The 26,775-nt window shown below is 49.1% G+C and overlaps 10 protein-coding genes across 10 annotated transcripts; 4 read left to right on the top strand and 6 right to left on the bottom strand.

Moving 5' to 3' along the window:
* Positions 1–1,533: 1,533 nt before the first annotated feature.
* On the bottom strand, positions 1,534–2,394 carry N7447_005802 (uncharacterized protein; the record flags this gene model as incomplete). Its single annotated transcript, XM_057230064.1, has 2 exons — positions 1,534–2,219; positions 2,292–2,394. 2 exons carry the CDS (start codon positions 2,392–2,394, stop codon positions 1,534–1,536), a joined length of 789 nt encoding a protein of 262 aa, XP_057085154.1.
* A 714-nt stretch (positions 2,395–3,108) lies between these two features.
* On the bottom strand, positions 3,109–7,823 carry N7447_005801 (uncharacterized protein; the record flags this gene model as incomplete). Its single annotated transcript, XM_057230063.1, has 3 exons — positions 3,109–3,563; positions 3,690–7,440; positions 7,500–7,823. 3 exons carry the CDS (start codon positions 7,821–7,823, stop codon positions 3,109–3,111), a joined length of 4,530 nt encoding a protein of 1,509 aa, XP_057085153.1.
* A 235-nt stretch (positions 7,824–8,058) lies between these two features.
* On the top strand, positions 8,059–10,069 carry N7447_005800 (RNA methyltransferase, TrmH family; the record flags this gene model as incomplete). Its single annotated transcript, XM_057230062.1, has 2 exons — positions 8,059–8,296; positions 8,322–10,069. 2 exons carry the CDS (start codon positions 8,059–8,061, stop codon positions 10,067–10,069), a joined length of 1,986 nt encoding a protein of 661 aa, XP_057085152.1.
* A 338-nt stretch (positions 10,070–10,407) lies between these two features.
* Positions 10,408–11,745, top strand: N7447_005799 (NAD(P)-dependent alcohol dehydrogenase; the record flags this gene model as incomplete). The annotated part of the gene is made up of 4 exons (XM_057230061.1): positions 10,408–10,551; positions 10,603–11,475; positions 11,535–11,651; positions 11,710–11,745. The coding sequence occupies 4 exons, from the start codon at positions 10,408–10,410 to the stop codon at positions 11,743–11,745; spliced, it is 1,170 nt and encodes a 389-aa protein (XP_057085151.1).
* Positions 11,746–11,936: 191 nt separating this feature from the next.
* Positions 11,937–13,363, bottom strand: N7447_005798 (pepsin-like aspartic protease; the record flags this gene model as incomplete). The annotated part of the gene is made up of 3 exons (XM_057230060.1): positions 11,937–12,023; positions 12,080–12,952; positions 13,019–13,363. 3 exons carry the CDS (start codon positions 13,361–13,363, stop codon positions 11,937–11,939), a joined length of 1,305 nt encoding a protein of 434 aa, XP_057085150.1.
* A 468-nt stretch (positions 13,364–13,831) lies between these two features.
* Positions 13,832–17,437, bottom strand: N7447_005797 (uncharacterized protein; the record flags this gene model as incomplete). The annotated part of the gene is made up of 4 exons (XM_057230059.1): positions 13,832–13,939; positions 13,994–16,921; positions 16,981–17,121; positions 17,324–17,437. The coding sequence occupies 4 exons, from the start codon at positions 17,435–17,437 to the stop codon at positions 13,832–13,834; spliced, it is 3,291 nt and encodes a 1,096-aa protein (XP_057085149.1).
* A 658-nt stretch (positions 17,438–18,095) lies between these two features.
* On the top strand, positions 18,096–18,881 carry N7447_005796 (uncharacterized protein; the record flags this gene model as incomplete). Its single annotated transcript, XM_057230058.1, has 1 exon — positions 18,096–18,881. One exon carries the CDS (start codon positions 18,096–18,098, stop codon positions 18,879–18,881), a length of 786 nt encoding a protein of 261 aa, XP_057085148.1.
* A 409-nt stretch (positions 18,882–19,290) lies between these two features.
* On the bottom strand, positions 19,291–19,619 carry N7447_005795 (uncharacterized protein; the record flags this gene model as incomplete). Its single annotated transcript, XM_057230057.1, has 2 exons — positions 19,291–19,472; positions 19,541–19,619. The coding sequence occupies 2 exons, from the start codon at positions 19,617–19,619 to the stop codon at positions 19,291–19,293; spliced, it is 261 nt and encodes an 86-aa protein (XP_057085147.1).
* A 226-nt stretch (positions 19,620–19,845) lies between these two features.
* On the top strand, positions 19,846–21,830 carry N7447_005794 (putative AP-3 adaptor complex subunit mu; the record flags this gene model as incomplete). Its single annotated transcript, XM_057230056.1, has 3 exons — positions 19,846–19,889; positions 19,941–20,360; positions 20,423–21,830. 3 exons carry the CDS (start codon positions 19,846–19,848, stop codon positions 21,828–21,830), a joined length of 1,872 nt encoding a protein of 623 aa, XP_057085146.1.
* A 574-nt stretch (positions 21,831–22,404) lies between these two features.
* N7447_005793 (hexadecenal dehydrogenase) lies at positions 22,405–24,721 on the bottom strand (the record flags this gene model as incomplete). Its single annotated transcript, XM_057230055.1, has 5 exons — positions 22,405–22,451; positions 22,982–23,341; positions 23,414–24,213; positions 24,299–24,529; positions 24,582–24,721. 5 exons carry the CDS (start codon positions 24,719–24,721, stop codon positions 22,405–22,407), a joined length of 1,578 nt encoding a protein of 525 aa, XP_057085145.1.
* Positions 24,722–26,775: the final 2,054 nt, after the last annotated feature.

The raw sequence follows: 26,775 nt of genomic DNA, 5'->3' as shown, positions 1-26,775 counted from the left end.
AAAGGATCAACTGGGTATGAAGCTTGACTATGCTAATTATCTACATATCAAAGAGATATATGAGCTAAATCCACACAATGAATTAGACTATCCTGCGTACACTTGGCTACACAATGGGAGTCCATCTGTCTTGAATCTCACAATAAGTTCCCCGGGACAAAGACAACCTAGTTTAGCAGATCGGGCAATGAAGGTACAGCGTTGCACGAAGGTGATATGGAGACATTGTTTCTCTGTATATTAAAGAGCAGAAAATTCTCAAATGGCGTAGGAATGAAATACTGAAAGACAGGAATAAGATGTGTATCATTCGGGGACCCTTGTAGCTTGTAAAGACACCGTGAACATGTGCCTTGGCAGGGTTGAGCGGCTGCCTGTAGAACATACCTAGTCCGATTCTAAATTTGACCTTCCATGCTGCTTCTCCATCTTCCATGTCTTCAAATCCGATTATATCAGATACCAATGCTATGCATGTTGTTTAAGGCTTCTAGATAGTCATTGTCCTCTGTATTCTGTCCGATAGAGATTGCGACAAGGAGAATACACTGATACACACATACCAAAGTCTTGCATACTCTGAGAGAATGACATAATAATATTGTCTCCTAGTTGTCAATGTCTAAGTAAGTTAATATTTTCTCCTAGGGATACCTCTTCCAAGATTCGACCCCGTGCGACTCATTCCAACAATATTTTAGACTCCTTATTCAACTATATCACCTCTAGGGCTAACTTGTTTGAAATATCATGGGAGACTTATGTAGTCATTGCTCTCTTACATCAAGGAAAACTTGGATTACTTGCTTGAAAAGAGGACAAAGTGCTTTCAGGCGGCTGCCACCACAATCCACTCATTTTGTAAATAACCCAAACAGGTAAAGATATTTAGAGCCATAAAATACAAATCAAGCAAAGAAATGCATAAAAAGCAAAACAACATAACAACATAACAAATATCCTTCGGTGCTCTTCCGCTTTCCTGTTGTGTCGGATGTCGTTGACAATTGCGTGAGATACTAAGAGAATCGCATGGTTGTCATTGGTTATATCTAAGTGCGGTCAAGTAGACTAAAATTACATAATCCACGTCCTAGCGAATCCCCGGCACATACTTGGCAAGTGCCTCTCTGCCTTAGGCATTAATCACGTAAGCCCTGCAAGCCTTAGGGGATCACATGCGGCTTAGGTCAAAATCCCGTGACTTGGCTTGACCTAACTCGACCGTCCAAGCCAACAGCCTCGCCTTCCAAAGTTGGAACACCTTTGCAACTAGTAAATCCACCAAATCCAGCATAAAATTGAAACCAGATAAACCTTCCATAGAAGCAAAAAACAAATGACAATTTTCATCAGCTGCAATTCTGCCAAGGCTATTCTGGCGACCTTGGCCCATGGTATGTTCCACCCCTACTGCTCATCTCAGGAACTCGACAGCTAGGCCTCTTGCTTGACCCAGCTCTCTTGTTTGACCTGGCTCTCTTGCTCGACCTAGCTTTCTTGCTTGAGTTCCTCTAGCTGAGCCTCGGCATCTTATTTTGGTACTGGCAGACTTTCTTTTATCTCACGCTTCCGTTCTTGTCTTCTCGACTTGATCTTCTCTGCGTTCTTCTGCCGGTATTTTCGATCTCTTGCCTTCATTCGGTCTGCGTTCTTCTTTCGATATCCTCGTTGGCTCACCCTTATACTGTCTGCGTTGTTTCGGTAGTATTCTCGTCGTGTCTCTGCGTTTTTCTGTCGATATTCTCGTTGGCTCAACTTGACTCTATCTGCCTTCTCCCGGTCCAACTGTGCAAATTCCCCGGATAGATTCTGGTACGCCAGGGGCATCTTAGTGTCCTCGCAAGATGGGTCTTGTTTAATACTAGTAATGACCTTCCGTTCACTAATGCTAACTGCCAAATCAGGACCAGCCTTTTCAACCTTGGTTGGCGGCTCTACTAGGTCAATACCAGGGGCCAACGGCATCTCAATATCTTTGGAGGATGGTTTCTGGTTGAGTTCAGTGGCTGCCTTTTGATCTTGAAGACCATGTATCAAATCAGAGCCACCATTCTCAACCGTGATCGATGGTTTAGTTGGATCAATTTTGGGTTTCAAGTGTATATCAATATCCTCGGAGGATGGTTTCTGATCGTCACTAATAGCTGCCTTCTTGTCTTGAAGACCAGGTATCAAATCAGGGTCATGCTTCTCGACCTTGATCAACGACTCTTTCGCTACATTATTGATATAGCTGTTAATCTATTCATCATAGGGGCAATAGCTTTTTCGTAGTTTCGCAGACCGACCTTGTTTATGATCATCTGGCTTTTTGACCGGGGCGTCTCTAACTTGATGAAGGATGTTTCCTGGGATGCTAGGCTGCTCAAACTCCTGTGTGGTTTTGGCCATCACATGTGAAGTAGAAGTGGGGTCTTGCTTCATCTCTGTGCGCTCCTGCTTTAGGCGGTGCCTACGCTGATGACGTTCGTTAGGGAGATCTATGTTGTGAACCTGGTTTGATGAAATTGCTTGAATGATGGGGGGAATGGAGAGGTGTGGAGGGAGTGATGAAGAAAGATGTCCGTATGCCCGTCTTTGTTTCTTTAAATATTGGTTTGTTACTAGTCATGTCACTAACAATCTCTTGGATTGCATAGTGAGGTTTTGCTGGAATATTGTGTAGCAGCTTCAAAGATGTTTGCCTGATTTGGATTGCTTTCTGGTCATGTACTACCTGCATGAATACTGTATACTAAACTGTTTGCTGAAAAGTCGATAGAAACAAACAGACATGGATAACAAGACCGAATATCTATGCTGGTTACTTGCCATCGCATATCAAAGAACACTGTAATCATACTGATCAATTGAATCTAACAAAACAAGCTGGGTATCTTTCGCTCCCAATGCCCAGAACGCCCCCCCCTTCCTTTTTTTTTTTTCAAAAAAGAAACCGAACTCCTCCCAATGCGACTTTGTACAAACAAAAAACAAACAAACTGCAAGAAGCATGAAGAGAGGAGCTGAAGCTCCTCTCACACCGTGATCACTTAGTGATCAGATGTCACCCCAGCGGGGGCACCCGCCCGCTGGGGTGGCAGGAAGAAAGACTTGAGTTGAGTCTTACGACTCAGCATCCGCCTCTGTCATTGAGTTGACAGAGGCGGCGCTCACCCCGCCCAGTGAGGGCGAGGTGAGGGAAATCCGAGGCTCCACCGGAGCCGCGAGAGAGTTCTTCTTGCGGTTGCGTTCACTGCGCGCAACCGACTTCAAGATACCCTGCAGGTATCTCTTCGCCCCCATGATGAGGGCGGGGGCCTCCACGCTCTTCTCCAGAGCCTCGAGCATGCGGCTGACCTGCAGCCTGGACTGCAGGTGGGGGCAGACCCGGTGGCCCCCCCAGTGCGCCAGGCCACACAGGCCGCAGAACTCGACACCGGCGTGACGGAGCGGGCAACGCCCCGCGACGTGGCGGTGTTGGCACGCCACACAAGATATAATATCATCTTGGGCGCCGTCGAAGGTGCCCATTGGTGGTGGTGGGGGCGGCGAATCAACGCGGCGGAATGCGCGCGCAGCTGTGGAATCATGTATGTTAGCAAACTGTCTCTTTATGCCTGTAATAAGGAGTGAGGGGGTGGGGGTTGTAATCAGATAGAACAAGTAGTAATTAGAATGTGAATGGAAAATGAAGAAGTTCTTACCTCGCTGCTCTGCCTCCGCGATACGTGCAAGAACAAGAGGAGTGGGTGCTTCATTTGGATCAACCCGGGGATCGGACAGAGTCGTGTCGCCATCATCTGCAATGTCCATTGGCTCAGCTACGGCGTCGGCGTTGGATTCACTTTCCTCGCCATCGTCCTCTGGCTGTCGGAACTCATAGTCGTTATCGTCGGTACGCTTTCGCGTCTTGGTATGCGGCTGTCGAAAGGGACTAGGATTCTCATCGTCGTCGACTCCTTCAATGGTGGTATTGTAACGGGGTGCACCACGCTTTCTTTTACCGCGACCAAGACCTTCCGCTTGACGGCTGGCCTCCTCTTGTGCTTCACGTTCACGTTCCTGCAGAATCTGCTCCCACACCGTCAGGTCTACAGGCGTGTCTTCAGTTTCGGTCACTTCTTCGAGGCTATCGCGATCCTTTTGCCACACCCGGGCGAAATTGAACTGCGCCGACTCATTCTGGTTGGAAGCTTCCTCGGTGGCCATTTGATCGGCCTGTTCGGCCTGGCTGCGGTCCAACAAGTTGTCAATCGACTGGCTGTCATACTTGATGTCCGCCGAGTCATCATCATTGAACAGTGCCTGGGCACCATGCTGGAGGATTGACTCCAAGTCTTCTCCATCCTGGTCGGCCTCGATGCGATCGATAAGTACATGATCCAGCGCCATCTTGGTTTTACCCTTTTGCATGATCTTTTCTTCCACTGACGCACGCACTACCAGGTGGAACACAAGAACTGTATTCTTTTGCCCGATACGATGGGCACGCGACAGAGCCTGCATGTCCTGCTTTGGATTGAAATCAGGATCCATGATGATGACTGTATCGGCAGTGGCAAGATTGATTCCAACACCACCCGACCGCGTCGAAAGCAAGAAGGCAAAGAACGGAGAACCGGGCGCGTTGAACTGATCGATTTGTTGCTGTTTCTCTCTTGAGGACAACTTGCCATCCAGACGACAGTACTGGAGTCCCAGCCCGGTGAGGAAGTCTTCAACAATGGTCAGGTTCTCTAAAAATTGACTAAAGATGAGGACTCGGTGTCCACGCTCCCGAAGTCGCGGTAGCATCAGGTTCAGCAACTGGAACTTCCCCGATGCTTCGACCAAACGCTGACGAGAAAGTTCGGGGTCGAGAGTTTGCTCTTCAATGTCGCGGTTGTAAATGAACGGGTGACAAAGACACTTCCGCAGTTGCATCAGGATATTGTTCAGGTTATGCCGCTCCACTTTCTTGAACTGCCCAGTTTGCTTTTTGCAAATGGATCTGATGAGCTGCGGGTTCTTTTGAAGAATCGATTTGTACAGCTTCTTCTGCACAACGGACATTGAGATTGGGATGATGATTTGCACCATCGGGGGGAGGAATGGCAAAACCTCTGCCTTCGTTCGACGCAGGAGACATGGCCGAATCATGTCATGGAGCTCGCTAATTTGTTCATTGTCGAGGTATCCTCCGTATTGGGCCTCCAATTTCTCAGCATTGTAAGTTGGGTCGATGAATTGGACCAGGTTGAACAGTTCTCTAATATTGTTTTGAAGTGGTGTACCAGTAAGCAACAACTTGAAACCGAATTTCATGCGACGAAGACGCTCATAGAGCTGTGTCTTGTCATTCTTGAGGCGTTGACCTTCATCAACTACCAAGCCGGCCCAGTTGACACTAGACAAGACTCGCTTAGCCCCATCATCAGCCATGCTTTCGTACGAAGCGATGACTACATGACAACATAGAGTACCATTCTCGTGGAACATCTCGTACTTTCTGGTCATCTCGCGAGCCAAGGAACTGCCATAATAGGTGACAACCCGGACGTCTGGCGACCAGCTCTTGATCTCTCGGCGCCAGTTTGGCACAGTTGCATTCGGAACAACAACCAAGAAAGGGAAACAATCCAGCTTTTCGATCAACGCCGAGAACATGGTGATGACCTGAATTGTCTTTCCGAGGCCCATATCGTCAGCAAGAATGGCGTTCTTTTGCTGGAAAAACATGTAAAGCAACCAGTTCACACCATCCATTTGATACTCCATGAGCTCGCCCCCGGTTACAAAGGCAGGCTGAGCGGTCAGCATAAGGCTCTCGTCGAACTTCTTTCTGCGGGTATGGCTGAGACGGGTCTGGAGATCGTTCACCCTTGAGGGGTGGATATTCTCCCGGAGCACCCTGTCAATAAGCGCAACCTGGAAATCCTCCCAGCGAGCTGTGTTGGTCTGACTTGGGGGATCTTCCCAGACTGAATCTTCGTAGGGCAACCCTTTGTATTTGACATATGCCCGCTTAACCAGATCACCGTTTGCTCGATCATCCTGAGATTTGGGGTCGTTGTAATATTCCACATCAAAGATGATGTCCACTTGCAGGTTGTCTTCGGGGACAGCTTCGGCTGTTGTCATGATCGGTTTTGTGGATCTGTCTGACCTGAGGAACGCCTTCATCTGACTGGCGGGAGCCTTGGACCAGACCCAGTCTCCAGTCAACCAGGTCACACGGAAATAGGACATGTTGTTCCACTTGATGAGGTATTCTTTGTCGATCTCTGGGAGCATTTCGACCAACTGCGGAACGACTTTGACTTCGGAATTCTTTGGTCTCCAAGCAACGATCACATGGATCGGGTTGGCGCCAGGAGGACACTTAGAGCAATCCTTGCATTGCCAGGAAACAAGATCGATGTCGACACAATCTTTCTCTGGAAGATGATGAATATGGAAGGCTCGCTTGCAGGCATGACTACCACCAAGGCACCTGAGGAGGACATTGTCAATATTGTTGACACGGGACATCTCCACGTGGGTTATCGGATCTATGCCATCATTGGCTTCCCGCAATTGTTGCTCGGCCTGGGAAGAAAGAGTCTCTCGCAAAGGTTGCGACATGGGACCTGCGTCTCTGCACACAGCACAGTGGCCCAAGTGAGGCTTCATATCATGCTCTTGGTGCTTAATCCCCAAACACTGGCTGCATTGAAGAATAAAATCCCTTTCGGCAACCTTGGTGACCAAATGCTTTCTGCTGCTTCGATCGCCAAGACAACCTTGATGGTACGACACTGTACAACCTTGACAGAATACCAACGATCCTTTTTCGGGGTCATGATCTTCATGGCCGCATTGAGCACATGACTGGGAGTGGAACAGTCTGAAATCATTGTCAGGTGGTAGTTCACGGAACTGCTCCCTCGCACCAGAGAACTTTTGTTGCTTGGGCTGTTCAACTTCGCGCTCGGAATATTCGTCATCTTCAAGTTTCTCTTTCATGTTGCGTCGACGGGTCTGTCGCAGGCGAGATGACGTTCGTTTTCCTGTGCCGGAGGCAGAAGATTCTTTAGACCATTCGCGAGTACGTTGCTTTCGGCTCTTCTTCTGTACACCTCTCCTCAGGTGGCGGCGTTTGGTTGGAGGAGCATTGTCATCTTCATCACTAGACTCCGAGTCTTCAGTGTGCACGCTACTGGTATCATCGCGGCTTTGATCGTCGTCGTCTTCATCTTCATCCCCAGTGCGAAAGAAATGATCGTATGAGATTGGTGGTCCACGCTGTTGGCGACGTCGTGCAATTCCCCAATCCATATCTGAGTCGTAGTCTGCTGGGCCATCTCCGCCTGAGTAAATGATATGTGAAATGGGTTCGTGGCCCATTGCCAGGGGATCGGGGCTCTGTGAGTCACGGTTGAAATCACACAAAGCCTCTGGTCCGTTCGTCAGGCTTTTCAATTCACCAATGGTCATCTAGTGAAAACTATGGTCAACTGAATGGAGCTTGGGATTGATTGATTGTGTTCACTTACAGTTTGAAGTTCACCACTTTTGAGTCTGACAATGAGCTTTGGCTCGTGCATATCGACTGCCAGAATACGACGAACTTCGAAATGGCCAGGCAAATACTCATAGTCCTCAGGGTTATTAACCACTGGAACAATGATCTCAAAAGACATTGTTGATGCTTTTGAGTTTCCAGTGATCTGTTGCACTGGCTGAAGGGCATTTTCGGAAGCCTTCGGCTGAATGATGGGAGTCGTATTGGAGGATGTTCTCTGGAACTGCGCTAGCAATTGCGCAGCCATCGCATGAGGATCATTGGGATTTGGAGAACCGTCTCTAGATTGAGGCATGATGATTTCCTGATCACGTGGAGAATCAGAAGATGATCATGAAGCTGTAGGAACCGCACATGCGGCTCCTACAAATGAAGATCGGAGAAGCCAACTGAGGTGAAGCTGAGCTGTGAAATGGGTATGGGATCGACGTTGTGGTTGAGGATTACAATGGATAGCCAAGCAACTTTTTGACTTGATTGGATGCTCAAAGGAAAGATGAGTTTGAAATGACGGAGAAGGAAAAGAATGAATGAAGATCAAGATTGAGAGAAGAAGAAAGTCGAAGTCAAAGGACTTGAATCGCATACGGAGATCGCGCTACCTAGATACGCGTTTCGATGCGATAACGATAAGTACGGCGACGCGTGGAGACTTATCGCGCAATTCGATATCGAAGTTCTCCAGTGCGGAACGGATCCTGCGAAGACCGGAACTTCGTCGCGATGCTCAGTACTATCTCAAAAACGGGCTTAAATGGTCTTTCAAGAGTGATCAGTTCCTCGCATTCTACAGTCTTGGCGATTCGACATGCATCGTTGAATTCAGCGATTGGGGAGGGAATTCGCAGATCTCAGTCGGCAGATGCGGACAGAGAGGACCGCCGCGGCAACGAGTCTCGGTTTCCTAAACGCGAACGACAATACGAGGGGCAATACGGAGCGCGAAAACACAGGAGATCAGGTGAATCCAATTTCAATGAAGGTCAAACAAATGGAGGGCGACAATACGGACAGCAAAAATACGAAAGATCAGGCCAATCCAACTTCAATGAGCATCGACCATATGGAGCGCGACAGTATGGAGAACAAAATCCCGAGAAGTCAAACACCGGTGCTCATCGCAACTACGGCCAGGGTGATCGAGAATACGGAGCAAAAAAAAACTGGACATCGGACGGTTTAGGTCGCAAAGACCATGGCCGCCGACAATCGACATGGAATGACAGCTCTCAATCCCCAAGGCACAGCCGAAAGGAAGAAAAGTTCGAGTTCGATGAAGATGAGTTCATTCGCTCTGGTGATTTCCGAGGACTTCCTCGTGAACATCAATCACGATTCCAGTCACGATTCCAATCGCGCACACAAGACAGTCTATTCACACAATCGGGACGGGGAAGGCCTTCAACGGATGAACCACGGGAGAAGGAGCCAGCGAGACCTCGAGCTCATCGGGTCACCAACAGCATGCCAGAGCGGGTGAAGGACAACGTGAAAGTACCCGACACAATTCCCTACACTACACCGGCATCTGAGTTCATTTATGGCACAAGTGCCGTAGAGGCGGCACTGCGCTGCAGTCGACGTCAACTATACAAACTTTATATCTACCAGAGCACGGATGAAGAGCTAAGCGCAGCCAAGATGACAATCCGCAAACTGGCACTGTCAAAGAACATTACAGTGAAAATGGCATTTGCAGGATGGGATCGGCTTATGGACAAGATGAGTGGTGGGCGGCCTCACAATGGGTGCATTTTGGAGGCATCCCCTTTGCCAAAACTACCTGTGCGTGGCCTGCAGGCTGTTCCATCTATATCCGAGGAGTATTTCCGGACGGAGCTTGCGCCACAAACCCGGGAAGAAGCCGCGGTAAATGGCACCGATGATCGTATCCGAATCCATCACCCTTCTCCATCCCCGCAAGAAACCGAACAGGGCCATCGATACCCAATTGTCTTACTATTGGATGGAGTGGTCGATACCGGCAATATGGGTGCCATCATCCGTTCATCCTATTTCCTGGGTGTCGATGCAATTGTTCTAGCCGGTCGCAACTCCGCACCATTGTCTCCCATCACCATCAAATGTTCTGCCGGTGCAGCCGAGAATATGCCTATTCTTCACGTGAAGAATGAGGTTGATTTTATTCAGCGGTCCCAGCAGAACGGGTGGCGATTCTATGCTGCAGATGCACCAATTCCCGGCTCTGTGACTTTGGATCATATCTCAGCGGACAGTGATCAAAGCGGGACCAAATTGCTCATCACAACTGCGCCTAGTGTTATCATGATGGGCAGTGAGGCCACTGGATTGAGCTCGCATATCAAATCGCATGCAGATGCAATCGTCAGCATTCCAGGCGCCCGGCATAGTTCCATTCTAGGCGTTGAGTCGGATCCTGCCCGCATCGACAGTCTGAATGTGAGTGTCGCCGCCGCGCTACTGATGGAGAAGTTCCTGCGCACTCCCATAACTTTGGGTGAGATTGTCAAGAAGGAAAAGAATATGGAAAAGAACATGGGAAAGGAGAAAATGTGGTAATTGACTGTAATAACTATGTATTCTAGCATTTACACTACATCTTTGTACAATAGCACATATAATTGGAGTTTTTAGTTTGAAGTTCTCTCTTCCGAATTAGGGTTAACACAATGGGGAATCCAAGCAATTCTCTCTTTTGAAGACCGACGTTTCATTCAATCAGAGAATAAATTATACAAAAACTGACATACCGAAACTCGTCGCCGAAGTGTGGGGGACCGGATCTGCGGGGGAAGACCCGCAACATTTTGACTTAAGAAGTCAGTTCCCCTTGGTCAATTGTGTCTTTGCCTTTACATTATATCTATCACTCTAGAGGAAGATCCTTGCAGATCCCCATGATCCCACTAAAGCAGATCCCAACCACAGCATTCGTGGTTGAAAAGCCAGGAGCTCCTTTTGTCCTTCAAGATGTTGTGCTTGATGAAGTCAGAGCGAATGAAGTCTTGGTTGAAATGAAATATACCGGCCTTTGTCACACAGTACGTGTCATTCATTCCCTGAACTCTAACGAGACCAACAAAATACCCTAGGACATCGTCGTCCAACAAGGCGCAATCCCCGTCGGTGACTATCCCGCCGTACTAGGCCACGAGGGCGCCGGAATCGTCCGCCGCGTCGGTAGTGGTGTTAAAGATAAGTCCCTGCAGGAAGGCGACCTTGTCTTCCTAAGCTTCAGCTCCTGCCGTGGGGAATCATGCAGCCCCTGCAGCAAAGGTCGAAACGGATTCTGTAGTCAGATAACAACCATTAACTTCGCCGGTGCTCGAGGTCTCAGCGCTGCCGAGTCACCTATATCTTTCCCTGATGGAAAGGGCCCAATCCGCGGCCAATTCTTTGGTCAGTCCTCCATGAGCAAGCTGGCTGTGGTTGACGAGAGGTCGGTCGTCAAGTCCCCTCCAGGATCTGGAATCACGGTCGAAGACATGGCGGTCCTTGTTCCTCTTGGATGTGGATATCTCACTGGTGCTGGCACCGTCTTCAATGTCCTCAAGCCTCAACCGACAAGTCGCTTTGCTGTCCTTGGTATGGGCGCTGTTGGGTTGGCGGCTATGATGGCTGCCCGATCTCAAGGGGTTGAAACAGTTATCGCGGTTGATGTTGTTGATGCGAAGCTCGAGCTGGCGAAGTCGCTTGGTGCATCGCATACGTTGAATACGAAGAGTGTATCGGACCTTGCACAGGGCCTTTTGGATATCTTCCCGGATGGCGTTGACTGTATTCTCGACACTACGGGTGTAGTCCCTCTGCTGGAGGCTGCGGTCAAAGCTTTGGGCCATGAAGGTATCCTGGCTATTGTTGGTGTGGCTCGTGCTGGTTCATCCCTCAACATCGATCCTTTGGCACTTATGATGGCTTGCAAGCGTATTGTTGGTGTGATTGAGGGCTGTGCAGATCCTGCTGTGGTGAGGCTTTTCTTTTTGACAATCGCTTGAGTCGGGACTAATTTTTCGTCATTGTCCAGATTGTTCCGCAACTGATTGATCTATACAAGCAAGGGAAATTCCCGGTTGATAAGCTTGCTAAGATCTACGCCCCGGATTCCCTTGAGCAAGCCCTGGCAGATTTGCACTCTGGAAGTGTGAGTGCTTCGAAATCAATGTTTCAATGAGACAAGCTAACATGTATAATTCCTGCAGGTTATCAAGCCCATCATCAGATGGGCAGACCTGTGATAATATGATTCGAGTATGTATATGAAGGCGTTTTACACTTAGTGGTGGTGGGAATTGTGTTTTATTAGTGGATTGTAGCATATTTCTCTATTCACATTGCGGCATATTTCTTTTGTAGTATATAAACATCTGGAATGTCCGAGTGTATATTATAAGCAAGTCCTACGCCAAATATCACATGATGCATATGTCTAGGTAGACTCAGAAGGCACAGAGAGATTCTGATGCAGCTCCTTTCGCTGCACAGCACCGAAACGAAGATTGCCAACGTCGAAGACCTAAGTATCAGATTAGCTCATGCGATTGTAAGCTCCCAAAATAATACATCACTCACTGCATAGATAGCCTTCAGGAAGGTATCACCTAGAATATCCATGGTCATAGTACCACGACTTTGGATGCCTCCATAGACATAACCAGACTTAGCCTCAGCAAAGCCTAGATCTTCCTTCTGCACAACAAAATGCTTATCACCAACAGCAAAAGATATAACAGGCAACTTATCAGCCGATGTGTTAGATGGATAGATCCATCCTTGGCTGCCATCGTCATACTCTGCTCCGGGGATGGCATCATAAATGGCCTGACAAGTTTCATCATCCACCAGTGCCAGAGTAGTCCCCGTATCAGCAATAGCCTTATTTCCAGCCCGAGAAATGGGCTTCCCATTCACCGTCGCCGAGGCAGAATCGAACATCCAGAATCCCTGACTGATATCGACTGGCGTGTAGTAGATCTCCGCCTCAGCAGCATTCACAGTGTCCTGATCAATATAACCAAAAGTATAGAACGACTCGCCCTTATCCGGCTCATCGGAATCTCGCCATGACCCTAACTTCGCGGTGAAGATTTCAGCCGACTTCGGGATGTCGGCCTGCGAAATCATATTCTCCACAGGCGTGCTCACAGTCTCGGGCTTAACAGTATTGATATTCCCGAACGCTAACCCTAGCAGCCCATCTCCAGTACCTTGTGCAAACTGTGCGGATAATATATCAGCGACTTCAACAGCCTGCCCTTTGACTACCAGCCCACCAATATTGACATTATCGTTGCCGACCGTGCCAGAGGCAGAAGAGCCATCGCCGTACTTAATCTGCCATGTCGACCCTCCTTTCTCTTTGAATGTGCTTGATTTGGTTGGATCGAAGATTGTATGGTTCTTGTTCTCCGATAAAGTCTTAGATGATAACTCCGTGGACCAGACCTAGATAATCTTAGCAACAGTCACATCACATGGAGGAAAACGACCCCGGGAAAGAGATATGCTTACCCACAGATCCGCAGACCCAGTATCAAAGTCCAACCTGAGCTTCTGCTCGGGCGTGCCAATACCGACTTCTGCAAGATACATTGAGTCATTCTGCACATCGTGGGCATCCACTTGGCCAACCTCATCGCTAACAGCGCTCTTTTTCTGCAGTACCTGCTGCAACCGAGCACGGCCTCCCACGGGCTTATTAGTGAATTGTCGGCCAGTTTGTACCATTGTGATACCGAGGAAATACGGGCCACCCTTAGTTGGGCTGAAGCGGTACTTGCGCATGGCGTGCAAGTACGACTTCGTGCCGGACTTTTGGTAGTGCGGGTTCGCGACCAGCTTGATTTTAGTCGTCATGGTGGGGGTTGGATATTTTGATTTGAGATGTTTGAAGATGGATGGTTAGAGCTTGGGGTCTCCCTAGGTATTTATGCTGGGATATGATCATGCAATGAGCTGGTTGTTTGAAACAGGCGCCGTCATGGATTTTTAATATTTCGATGCCTAGTGAAGAGGCTGGTCATTTGCTAGTTGGATAAGTCTAGGTAGAAACCTGCATTTCGTCATTGCGGATGACTTGGGTTAGTGTTGTTTTAGCGTGATGGCAGGTGGTATCCGATCTGCACGGTGATACGGACTCCGGTCTGTACACGTAGTCAACGTATACAGGGATATATGATAAGCCTTTGGTAAAACATATAACTCTATTTCAATTACAAAAATACATTAAATCATCTGCGCCGATCACAAAACCGCCCCAATACCCAAATCACCAATAACCATAGCAAACTGGGAACGTACACACTCGTGGATCAATCCACATGATTACCTCTTGCGAGTCTTAGACTTGGTTGCAGCAGCACTGGGAGCTCGGGAACTGGCCGCAGAAGCAGTCTTGCTACCACCCTTGGTGGCCTTGCCCTGTTTAGTCGGCTGGAAAAAAAAATTAGAACGAAAATAACAGATAATCGATGAGACAAAACTTACAGCAGCTCCATTCTTGGCCTTCTTCTTGGCAGGAGGCGCTTCTTCCAACTCTTCCTCCTCATCACGATCACGACCGCGGCCTTTGCCCTCACTGGACTCGAATTCCTTCGCCACAGTGTTCAGCAGAGTAGTGCAGCGACGACCAATTTCCACGGGCGTACGACTGAGCATGAAGAAATCGAATCGGAACAGAGGCGATTCACGAATCTCGTCGCGGATGAGTTCATACAAATTCTCGCCCTCGACTCCATACTTGTCTAGCATGATTAACAAGAATCGGTCTTCATCCTCAGTGTAGACCTTTTTGTTGGTGGTGGACACAGTGTAGTTAATCTTGAGTTGCTGAAGTGGCACGCGGTACATCTCCAACTTCTTGCGGAGCATCTTCCGCTGGTGATCCATCTTCCGCACCTTCTCCTCACCCTGGTCGATGACTCGGAGGTACTTAGGATAGTCCTGGATCTCGGTGTATCGACGCCAGAAGACTTCAGCATATTCCTTAATCTCATTAGGCTCCTTGCTATCCACCTCAGTAGCAATACCCTTGTAGTCGGTGCGACCAAACTTGGCAGATCCATTGATAAATTGCTGGAAATCACGTCGGTTCCAGGTTGCAAAACCTTCTTCTGACATGCGAGCTTTCTCGGCCTGCTCCTCTTCAGTGAGCGGGACGGAGTTATCAATCTCCTGCTGTTCAAGGTCCCGCTCGGCCTCTCGCTCACTAAGCTCCTCTTCGGGGCCATCGGGCAATTGAGCCTTGTAACCAATTTCCTTGTGGAAATATGCCGTCTCCTTCTCTTGGAGCTCGTGGAGACCAGGAGGGAAGAACTGCCAGTCGTGGACAGTGATTTGTTTAGGAGCACGTGGGACCTTGGGCTTTGTATCGGCAGTTCGGCCTCCAGTGGCCAGGGCTTGGCGGTAGTATTTGTCGATGGAATAGAATTGCTCTTTGCGCTCACGCTTGGCTGGGTTGATCCAACTGATGCCAATATCCTTCTTCCGCTCTGTGAAATCTTTGCCGTTCCATTCATATGCACTCTCAGAGGAGAACTTCTGCAAGTCATCAATGCCGAGGGTTTCATACTTTTTGCTGAGCTCCGCAGTTCGTTCTTCACCTTTACGCAGGATAGTCTCGATATCTTCATCTTCGGATTTCTCGGTTGCATCGCCGCCTTTGGTGTTGAATACTTCGGCAGCACCGTGCTGAATCATGCCAAGGAGGTCGTCTTTCGAAGTTGCTTTGCTAGCCTGCTGTCCAGAACGACCTTGTTGAATGACAAGCTGATCCAGGCGCAGTTTCTGAGCTGCTCGCTCCAGAACCTTCTCTTCAATGGCATGCTCTGTGATAAATCGGAAAACCTTGACCTGCTTGGTTTGACCAATGCGGTGGGCTCGGTCCATGGCCTGCAAATCAGCTTGTGGGTTCCAGTCACTGTCGAAGAGAACCACGATATCGGCGGAGGTCAAGTTAATACCCAGACCACCCGCTCTGGTGGTCAGAAGGAAAACAAATTTATCGGATCCGGGTTTGTTGTAGTCATCAATGGCAGCAATGCGATCCTCGTGTGCCGTAGTACCATCGATACGGCAGTAGTTGTAGTCTCTGAACACACAGTAATCTTCCAAGATGTCCAGCACACGACTCATCTGGGAGAAGATCAGAACACGACTACCATCCGCTTGCATGCGTTTCAGAAGTTTGTCCAGAATAACCATCTTTCCCGAGTTGAAAACAAGGTGCTCGTCGGTCGTATACGGAGGACCTGGTTCAGCTCCCTCGAACAGGTAGGGATGGTTGCAACACTTTCGCAGTTGCATGACGATGTTCAACAGTCGGGTCTTGGACTCGCGTTTCCCAGCGGCGCCGTTGACGGCGTCAATATCCTTCTCCAAAATTTTCTGGTACCACCTCCGTTGCATTTCAGACATTGGGACGTAGAGATTAAGTTCTTTCTTCGGCAGCAAACTCTTCTCGACATCACTCTTCACACGTCGAAGTAGGAAAGGGCGTAGAACACGATGCAGTTGTTGTACCACAGTTTCTTGGTCAGAATCTTGGTTTGAGAACCACTGGTCAAATGCCTCCGAATCGCCGAAGACATCTGGAAGAAGGAAGTTGAGCAAAGCCCACAGTTCATGCAGATTGTTTTGCAGCGGAGTACCAGTGATCAGCAGCCGATTGCGAGAGTTGAAAAGACGGATGATTTGCGACAACGATGATTCTTCGTTTTTGATGCGATGGGCCTCGTCGATGATAATGTATTCCCAAGCAAACTTCTTTAGGTGTGACTTCTCGCGGAGGATCATCTCATAACTGGTGATGCAAACATCGAACTCCTCCTCGACTAAGCGCTCATTGATCAACTGCTGTCGCTCTTCTTTGTTACCTTGGAGCACCAGGACATCGATGTCCGGGGTCCACTTTGCAAACTCTCGTTTCCAGTTGTCCAGGGTTGACTTCGGTACGACGACCAAATGAGGCCCGTTGATATCGCGAATGTAACGTAGATAGCCTAGGAACGAAATCGTCTGCAGAGTCTTGCCGAGACCCATCTCATCGGCCAGGATACCGGAAATACCGTTCTCGTGTAGCGAAACGAGCCAGTTCAGACCCGCAACCTGATAATCACGTAGTTCACCGTGGATGAACGCTGGCGACTCTCGGAAGACAGTTGTGCTATCGCCGTCTTGCTTCTCATCTTGTAGCAGCTCTGCGTCTTCTTCTTGCTCGGTCCTGCGGCGCCGCTCACTTCCAGCACCTCCAGTGCGCTTAGAGCCCTTGCGCGCCTTTTCCTCCGTCTCTGCATTTTGTCGGTCGATTTCTGCCATGATCTCCTTGATCTGAGGGTTTGGATTCGTCTCGATGAAGTGGCGGAACAGGTCGGTGAGACCCAGAAGGTATCGGAATCGGCGAATCGAATCATCCTCCTGCAAGGCATAATATATCAGCAAAGATGTCGTCAGATGTCTTATGTTATGAGCCATACCTTCGTAGTATCGAGGCGCCCATGCTTCTTGTTTAGGATGTTTTTTCTGAGGTGGTTGGCCTCAGATCTGCGCCTGCGTCCATCGGCAGCGGCGTCGCCCGCAACGCTGCTTTCAGTGGTGTTGGGATTTGTGTCAGAGTCCTTTTCAAACAATTAGCAACTTTCCCTCTCTAACACACGGCGTTGTAGATCAATGGCATCTTTACCGTGTACTCTGGGGTGTCTCGGTGCATCTAGATTGCGAAAGAAAATGAGCACGGGATGAGACAAAAAGGTAAAGAGAGATATGGGTGACCATGCAGCAGTTTATTCTAGATAAGCAAGTAGGAACAGCTTCACATACCGTCATTTGCGCGTCGGCACTATCCACGGGCACCGAAGGGACCGTGTCGTCGTTTGCGTCAGTCATGGGAGTATCAGCCTGCGAGACCGGATCAGACGCGATGGCAGGAGCCATATTTTATCTTTGGCGAACAGAGCACAGGTGCGTTCGCTATTCAAACACGTCTTTGGGTGTGCAACAAAGAATATCGGAAGCTCGCGACTAGTCGGATCGCGTAGTGTAGGAGGAAAGAACTGCGGTCGGAGTGGTGAGGAAGTGAGGGGGGTTATCTAAATATAGTCCAAGATAAATTCAAAGATTGGAGCGACTCATCAATGGGGGTCCCATAGAATGAATGCTATTGAACAATTCTAGACTAGGATTATTGAAGGTACTCAAAGCGCGTCGATGGCAAATGAAGATACCGCCTTTCAGTAGGGCCTACGGTTCGGAGGATTATTATTCCGTCAGAAAGTGGGCTTCTCGTTACCGGGCCAAGGCGGTCATCCGCAACAACCTTGAAAGTTCCTCCGTTGACACATCTTGGTGCCGCTTATTGTTGCACAGCTGGGTGAACGACTGTTTGGATATATCTGATCCTGGGTTTCTTGGCTCCTGACGTCCTTCTTGCTCGTTACAGTCTCTCCCATTCCCACTGCTCTCTTTCACCACCAAGCTCTTTTCTATTGCCATTTGTCCAACGAGGAACGACGCACGACATACGAAGTTCTCAACACAAACACTTCTATCCTCAACCCCATTGCCCAATAGGGCCTTTACATTGTCTCCTACCATGGACTCCATGAGGTCCCTCAACACCTCTCTCCCGAGCTCGACACCCCGCCCGCAACCTCCGGAGCAACTCCTCCAACAATTCAAGGCGGCGGCTCTGTCTGTCACAAACCTGTACAAGAATGCAGTATGTGAACAAGCCCAGGCACGGTCGTCAGGATACCAGGAAGCGATAGAGGATCTACTTCACTTCCTCGACCGTGAGAACCTCGGCCTCGGAGACGGAGAGGGGTGGAAGGTTCGACAATGGGCAACTGAAAAATGTGACGGAACTGGATCACAAAGCAGCGATGAAGATGCAGAGGCCGACAAGCGTGACCGAAGTGCTACTCCAGCTACTGCCCGCAAAGAAAAACCTACACCCGAAACAATTGCTCGTCAGCCCCCCACTTCAGCGCCTGTACCCACATCCAAGCCAGAGCCGATCACTCCTCCTACACAACTCCACGAAACACCTTCTTTCGCGACACCTGCCGTCTTCACATTCTCTGCCGGTCCTACATACCCGCAGTGTCAAGAACTCGATATGGATGTGCAGTCATCGGACAACTCATCTGCGACCATGCAGGACGGCGCCCCTGTGAGCGTCTCAGTGATGTCTCGCAATAGTCGACCACACCACCGTCACAACAACCACCCACGATCAAACGCGCGGCCTTCGCCACGGGAGTCCCCCGCGAGTCTTGGGTCTAAGAGAAAATTCACTTTCCCGGATTTCTTCGATCTATCAGGACTTAACAACGGACGAGATGCGTCAGGAGGTGGGAAACGAGGCCGCTTTACCTAGGGCTTGACCTAGATAAAGTATTATATGATGACGAGTGACGACCATTCCCTTCTGATTGTCACACAGTGGCTGGTTGAGATTTCGGGTATGAAGGTGCTTTTCGGGTGCATAACAAGGAAGGGGCATTTTGCATATGGTTTTGTTTTGTTTCTTTTCTTCCTTGGGTTTATTTTATCTCTTCCGTTCTCTTTTTTCTTATTTTCCCCCCTTCCCCCTGTGACATAGCATATAGACGGATATGCCTGTGGTGATACCCAATACCCGGAGTGGCAATTATCATTGGCTTGCAACTAAATAACAATCAATATCTTACAAAGCTTCCAACCTGCCCTTCGCTTCAAACACCCTGCTCAACCTTAAACCCTGCATCACATCCCATATGTTTTAGTATGTGTTTGTTGTATAATGCTCAATTAAACGCCCGCCACAATCCCATGCCCACTAATGTCGCGGAAATAGAAGCAATGCCCAGCTTGCGCGAGCCCATCTTGTATTTTGTGGCGCCTTGCATGATGGCCTTCTCTTGTTTCCGGAGGTTGACCATTCCAGTGTAGTAGCTGTAGACTCCGAGACCAATAAAAGCGGCAGATCCTGTTGCGGAATGTCAGTGTCAAATACTAGCAATACCAGTCCGGATTACAGGTTAAAAATAAACATACCAGTCACTCTACAGGACAGACAGTCGTCGTACTTGTCCTCGGCCAGAGCCTGCTTGGCGTTTTTCGGCTGGGTATCCATGGTGCGCTTATCAGAGGAGATGGATGTAGTATAGAGCGTGTTTCAATATTGTTCGGAACAAGAACAAGAAACGTGTTCTAAATCACTAGAGTCCGGGTACTATGAGTTGATCTCTGCTTGTCTCCAAAAAGTAATCGGAAGGCGGGAATCGGCGGCAAAACACGAGAGCTATGCAATCTAAGTACGCCGACACAGTAAGTAATCTCATCATCAGACTACTATCACAATGAGCGGCGAGATTGATGCCGTTTACATTTATGACGAGCAAAAGTATGATATTCCGCACCGACTTGCGTGACCACACTAACCCGTCCTCCCTAGCGTCCCTATCGTCGAACATGTATATCGATCCCGCCCGCCCTCGGCCTCCGCCATCCTGCCCCTCTACCTTGCTCATGCCGAGCCACGCCCTTCCTTGCTGTACATCCCTAGCGCTTCACCGCCGGTGACGGTATTCTCGACGGTTGAGTCGAACCTGTTGTTTCTTGCAATAAGCGAAGTCGACACGGAGCCGCTTTTGGCACTGGAGTTCCTGCACCGCGTGATCGATGTACTCGAGGACTTTGTTGGAGCACCGCTGCTCACAACTAAGATCCAGGCCAATTACGATGTAGTTGCGCAGCTTCTCAATGAAATGTGCGATGGGGGAACGGTGTGCAACACCGAACCCAATGCATTGCAGGAGGTGGTTGAGGTTCCCGGGTGGATGGGGAAGTTGCTAGGTGGAATCGGAGTACCTAGGTGAGCAGCTCTTGACTTGAGAACCGATATTATCTGGTATTAATGAGTTCGCGGGGTTCTAGCACATCCTCGCCAGCGTTAGGATCTACGAATCCTCTCAAACAATCTCTCGCCGCCGCCAGTGCATCACAAGGACCCGCCATTCCTTGGCGACGGCCCGGTGTACGGCATACCTCTAATGAGCTATATGTCGACATCATTGAATCTCTCTCTGTTACTATGGCTCCTTCGGGACGACTACTGTCTGCATTGGTATCCGGAACCATCGCATTCACTGCGAAGATATCGGGAGTCCCGGACCTACTGCTATCGTTATCAGCGCCGGGTGGTCAGCATGTCCTTGCCCGCAAGATCGAACTTCCGGTTTTCCATCCATGTGTTCGACTGGCTCGATGGAAGGAACGGCCGGGAGAGCTCAGCTTCATACCCCCCGATGGGCGATTTATCTTGGCTGGATATGAAGTGGATCTCCTTCCTATAGATCCCGACCTGGATGAGCCACCAAGCCATATGGAAAAGCTGTTCTTACCTGCTATTGTGGATATCCGTAAATCACTCGGGTCATCTGGATCCGAATTTGAGGTTCGACTGACTTTGAACACAAATTTCCCCGGCCAAAGCTCATCCTCGCGGCCTGGAGCTACCCGAGGCGGATCCGGCACGTCAACGCCGTCATTCCTAGGTGGCGGGAGTGGAAGTTCTGGGCCAGTACTTGAAGAGGTTGTCGTTAACGTACCGATCTCAAAGTCCGTCCGCCATATCACGGACATGCAGGCCAGCCGTGGTGACGCCCAATTCTCTCCCACAAGTGGGCTCCTCGAATGGCGGATTCCTACTGGCAAGGATGCCGGAACGTTGACTGGCACCGCCACACTACGTTGCAGTGTCTCAGGCTATCCATCCGCGGATGATGATCTTGACGACAGCGTCGAGGATGCTGACGAAGATGCCAATGCCAACCTTCTTCAAGGCTACTACGAGGCCCCTACCTCCTATAACGATGCAACCGTCAGTACATCAAAGAAAACCCGATCCTCAGACCCCTCCAAGCGCAAAAAGAAGAAGAAGAAGTCAACAAAGAAATCCTCCCGCTCCGCTGCCTTACAACCAGAGGACGCGGAAGAAGACTCCGTTGCAGCTGCAACTCCATCCCTAAACCCCTCCATATCTCACACTCCTACACCCCCTCCTCATTCACAATCCCAGTCTAACGCCCACCTCCCTGCATTCTTCGCCCCATCATCTACATCCCGCCCCACACGTAGAACCAAAGCCCAGGTCAATGCAAGCTTAATGCCAAACTCGGCGTCAGTATCCTTCTCCGTGCGAGGCTGGCTTCCCTCTGGTATCAAAGTGGAAAGTCTCAACATTGACCATCGTCGCAGTCGCGGCTTAGGCGAGAGCGTCAAGCCATACAAGGGTGTCAAGTACCTGTGCGTGAGCAATCGCGGCGTGGAACGGCGCTGCTGAGAGCCCAGTGTACTTGACTTGATTCTTTCTTTCGGATAAATACTGGGGCATTGGTCTGGTTTGGATAGCGCATTCGACAATCACTGCATTAGACAGCATGAATGACGATATGAATGTTAGATCTGTCTATGTTTTTCAAAGAGGTGTGTACTTTGATGGAATGCCGTAGCCTAGTGAGTTCGTACAAAGGCTTCCTTCTCTGTTGTGGGAGTTAAGGCTCCAATGCCGCCATGATGTCTAGATCACACACTAGTACACATTTGCCTACAGGGGTATGCAATACACTTCCATAACCAAAAAACACGTAAATCAATTTAAAATACACATCGCCCAAATATCCAAAACAAGTAACCTAAGAGCAATTAAATCCAAAGCGTACTTACCTACACGGCAAATTATTTTACTATAGAGAGATCCCAAATATCATCCACACATGCTCATCCAAGCCGAAGCCCAACTTCTCCATACCAAAATAAGGAGCGATCAGCACCAAAGCAGTAGACCCTGAGCGAGTGATTGGATGGAATAGTGTCAATCAAAACGGGTATCCAAGTTTAGGGGCAAGAGTTAACGTTCACAATTTCGATTGGCGTTCGAGGACCTGCAGGACGACGTAGGCAACTATTACGGGTTAGATTGTAATTCCAAATTGTTTGATCGGTATGATCTGCAGATTGAAGCGATTGAAATAGAGGGGAAATGCAATAGAATGAAAAGGGACAAAAGGGGACAAAAGGGGACAGAAAGGTCAGATTCAGTAATATTCACAGATTATGAGTATCTTTTTCCTCCCGGGGTGTGACAGTATGTTCAAGGAAAGGAGGAAAGATGGTGACAACAAGGAAATATATAGGTAAGGAGAGACATCCTCGAAGGGGATACAACAGAATTAAGCCAGTATATGGGGTTGGGGGTATATAAGACAGGCAGGGATTATGCGCCTTCGTCATTCTAAAGCATATAAGCCACAGACGGGGGGGGGGGGGGGGGGGGTCTGGTGTGGGGATCTCGGAATTCAGTCCTCTTCTTCATCTGAAGGAGAAAAGTCACCAGGCCCAGACTAAACCCACCCACGAGACAGATTTGTGCAAGATGTGGAAGATATTCACAGAAATGGCAAAGAGATGAAGAAAATTAGAGGGATTACTTACTGGCAGCAATAACAGTAGCTCTACCGGCTCCAGCCTTCGCACTACCTCCACCGAGAGTGAGGATGTAGCGCAACCAGCCGACACTCAGCTTGTTACCGTTGCGGTCGAAGTCGGGGTGCAGGGTGCTGGCAGCATTGAATTTGCTAATCTTGCCGGCATACGGGGGGTACCGGATAGCCAGGATGGACTCCAGCCAGCTTGGGCTGGAGGTGATGGGGCGACGGTGCACCCAGACATCGTAGCTCGAGCGGCCGCGGTAAGCACCATAGCCACTCTCGCCGACACCGCCGAAGGGCAGGGTTGGAATGTGCAGCGCGGCATCGTTGCAGGAAACGCCGCCGGAGCGGGTGGAAGAGACAACTAGGAGGGAGGGTTAGATATCTGTCTTTGCGGGGTATCAAATACAAGACAGGGGGAAAAAGTGAAAATTACTCTTCTCAACATCGGCCTTGTTACCGAAGGGGTAGAGGCCCAGTGGTGTGCTCTGGACACCATTGGCCAGGCTGATGGCCTCGTCGAGGTTCTCCACAGGCAAGATGGGGATGAAGGGACCGAAGCTCTCCTCCACACACAGGGAGTCATCAACCGAGTCAACCTGGACAACGGTCGGCTCGATAAACAGCTCCTTCTCATCCATAGTACCACCCATCAGGATCTGGCCCTTGGTATTATCAAGCATGGACTTGAGACGGGCGAAAGAGGCCGCGTTGACGATGCGCGCGTAATCGGGCGAGCCCTTGGCACCCTGGGGGTAGAACTCCTTGTATGCGTTCTTGAACTCCTGTACGACCTCCGGAACGAGCGACTTGTCGACCAGCAGGTAGTTCTGCGAGGTACAAAGCTGACCGGCGTTCAGGAGCTTACCCCATAGCAGGCGACGGGCGACGAGACGCGGGTTCGCGCTCTTTGACACGATGGCCGGATTGATGCCGCCCAGCTCGAGCACGACGGGGGTCAAATGTTGTGCAGCGGCCTTGGCGATGATGCGTCCGACGTTGGCGCCGCCTGTGAAGAAGATCTTGTCCCACCGTTCGGCGAGCAAGGCTTGTGTCTCTGGGATACCGCCCTGGATGATTGTGTAGCACGAGGGGTCGAGACTCGCCTCGATGATCTTTTGCATGACAGCGGCGCTGCGGGGGGCATTTTCGCTAGGCTTGATCACGACTGTGTTTCCGGCGGCGATGGCACCAATGGCGGGACCGAGGGTCAACTGGAAGGGGAAGTTGAAGGCACTAGAGTAGAAAGAACTTGTTAGCCTTCGGGGTATTCTTCATGCGCATCGCGTCATATCGCATCGCATCGCAAGGGGAGACGTACCCAATGACCAGTACAGTACCCAGAGGATCCTTTCTGATCTTGGGGGTCATGAACTTGAACGCAAGATCGATATCGGAGGCCTTCTCATCCTTGGCCCATTTACGCAGGTTGCGCGTGGTGAAGACGATGTCGTTGAGGATCCATCCGCTCTCTCCCAGGTTGGTCTCGAACCGAGGCTTGTTCAGGTCCTGGGCGCAGGCCTCCATAATTGCCTCCTCATTATCTTTGATGCTGGGAAAGTGTTAATTAATTGACCGAAAGGACAAAAGAATTGAGTACTCACGCCCAGTACAGCTTGCGCAGCTGAACGAGGCGGAATTCCAGGTCGCGAGTCTTGTGCTCATTAAAGGCCTTGCGTGTCGTGGAGACGCGCACAGGAATCTCGTCCAGCGACGTAGCTTTAAATTCAGGTAAGTCAACCATGATGATAAATTCAGATAAATGGTCAGAAAGATAGAAAGGAAAAAAAAAAGTGGGAAGTTGTTGACGGGTATATAAGTGTCTCCCCGCTCCACAAGATCTACAACGGCCACTCCTGTTCTGAGGAATTACCTAGGCTTAGCTCCACTACCCCTATTAGGTGCTAAGGCTCCGCACATGCTCCAAGCTCTCGGCTCATTCTAGTTATGGTCTTTGGCCCGATTGACTCTTTTCCTTTTTTTTTTCTCTATATGTTGGTTTGAAGTAGGAATAGATACATATTTACAGGTTTACAGGTTTACAGGTTTAGCTCCATTCGGTGTCACCTCTATAGCTGTAGATGTTCTAAAGAAATTTATAGCCGCGGCTTCACACGAGGTGCCCCGCTCTCTGCAATTAAAAAGTGGAGACGGGATTTTCACCCTGTGAACTTGAGAAATTTAAGTTGAATTGCAAATATAAGAGTCATGATGGGATAAGCATAACACACTGACACTCTCTTTGGTGCAGATAAGATCCTACATATGCAGGTACATATCTGTGTAATCTCGGAAGGCTCTACTGGATTACTAGTCTAGTTGTATCACTGGTGTCTTCTCTCTACTCTAGCCCTCTATTCATTGTATAGGCAGACGTCTATGAATAACTACCGCTATAACGCTCCAGCTAAAATCTTCCACCTTCTTAGCTTCCCGATAATGGACCACCTAATCAAGTTCTATGTCTAACCTTCCAAGAGCATAGCGTTTATGTAATCGAGCTCGGCCTTACGTTGCTCGATTTCTACCAGATGTTGGCACAACTCAGATACCATTTCTTAGGATGAGTAGCTAATCGGGTGAGTTATGCTAGTAAATAAAGCATGAATCCCGATTTTCCCTGGCCAATTATATCCACCGTTATAAACTTATATGCATAGCCGTCTAAGAATGGGGTCACGGTCATCGTGCTGGCTATGTGGCTATGTGGCTGGTGATATCAGTCGTACCGAGTGACTGCTAATACTCATTGGACCACATGCATTAGGATGGCTATCAACGGTGGAGTATTAAGTGATACAGCGCCATGGATACCACATGCATCTGTACGTTCCCGGTGTGGCTGACGCTGAGTATAGATCTAAGCACGCGACTTGATTGAAGGATTTTCACAGTACATTGATGTAAATCCCGAGAAAGAGCATTCACTCAGCAGCAAAGCTTTTGAGATTTACAAGCTATCTCTAGCCACCCAGTAGATGGCGGTTTACATGTGTAGAATGGCACGACAACTTCATCTTATAGTAAACTAATGCATAGCATCGGATGTAATATCATAAACTTTCTTCGCAGGTAGTCCCACAGCACTTGCTATTCTATAGTTCATCCTTTCATCCTTTTGTCCAGTGATACGACAGCATGGCTCTTGACTTCGTACAACGATGGGGATATGTTAGAAATGAAACTAAGGTTGTCAGAGATAATCTGCGTATCTTGAATGCAATGATGACGGCAGCATCAGGAAATATATTCCACGCAGGTACATTATGTACGCAGCTGACACCGAAATGATAAATGTGCGTAATCTCATAACGAAATGCTCACGAGGCATGACAAGGTCTGAGCCACAGAATATTCCTCAATTTAACAGCAGTGCTCAGACTTAGTGTCTAGGCTTAGTGCTTAGCCGTGTTTATCTTATAGGTACGGTCTGCATTCGGAACTCCGTCGGTCACACTCACAACCGCGTTCCCAATACAGCCCCTCTCTGTATGGCACGTGTACAGTCCTCCAAAACATTGGACGACGTTTTTGTGCCCTCACATACTGCCTTATATATGGGAGTACAAAATTATACCCAAAACTTAGGAGGTCTCACTGTACAACGTTTTAGTGCATACTCTATTAGGTATGTTCCTAAAAAATCACTCCAGGCCGACCCAGGTGCCCAGGTGGTTCCTTCGCTTACACATCGTTTTTACCTACTAGCATCTGATTGGATTACGTTGGATTTGGTTTTATCTCGCAAGAATCCATGCTATTTAACTGGATAAGCATCTTCCCTCGAGTCAATACTCA

This window comes from Penicillium robsamsonii (genome assembly GCF_028829455.1).
Source record: "Penicillium robsamsonii strain IBT 29466 chromosome Unknown utg000003l_segment0_segment0, whole genome shotgun sequence".
NCBI lineage: Eukaryota > Fungi > Ascomycota > Eurotiomycetes > Eurotiales > Aspergillaceae > Penicillium > Penicillium robsamsonii.
This window is presented reverse-complemented; position numbering and strand designations above follow the sequence as displayed.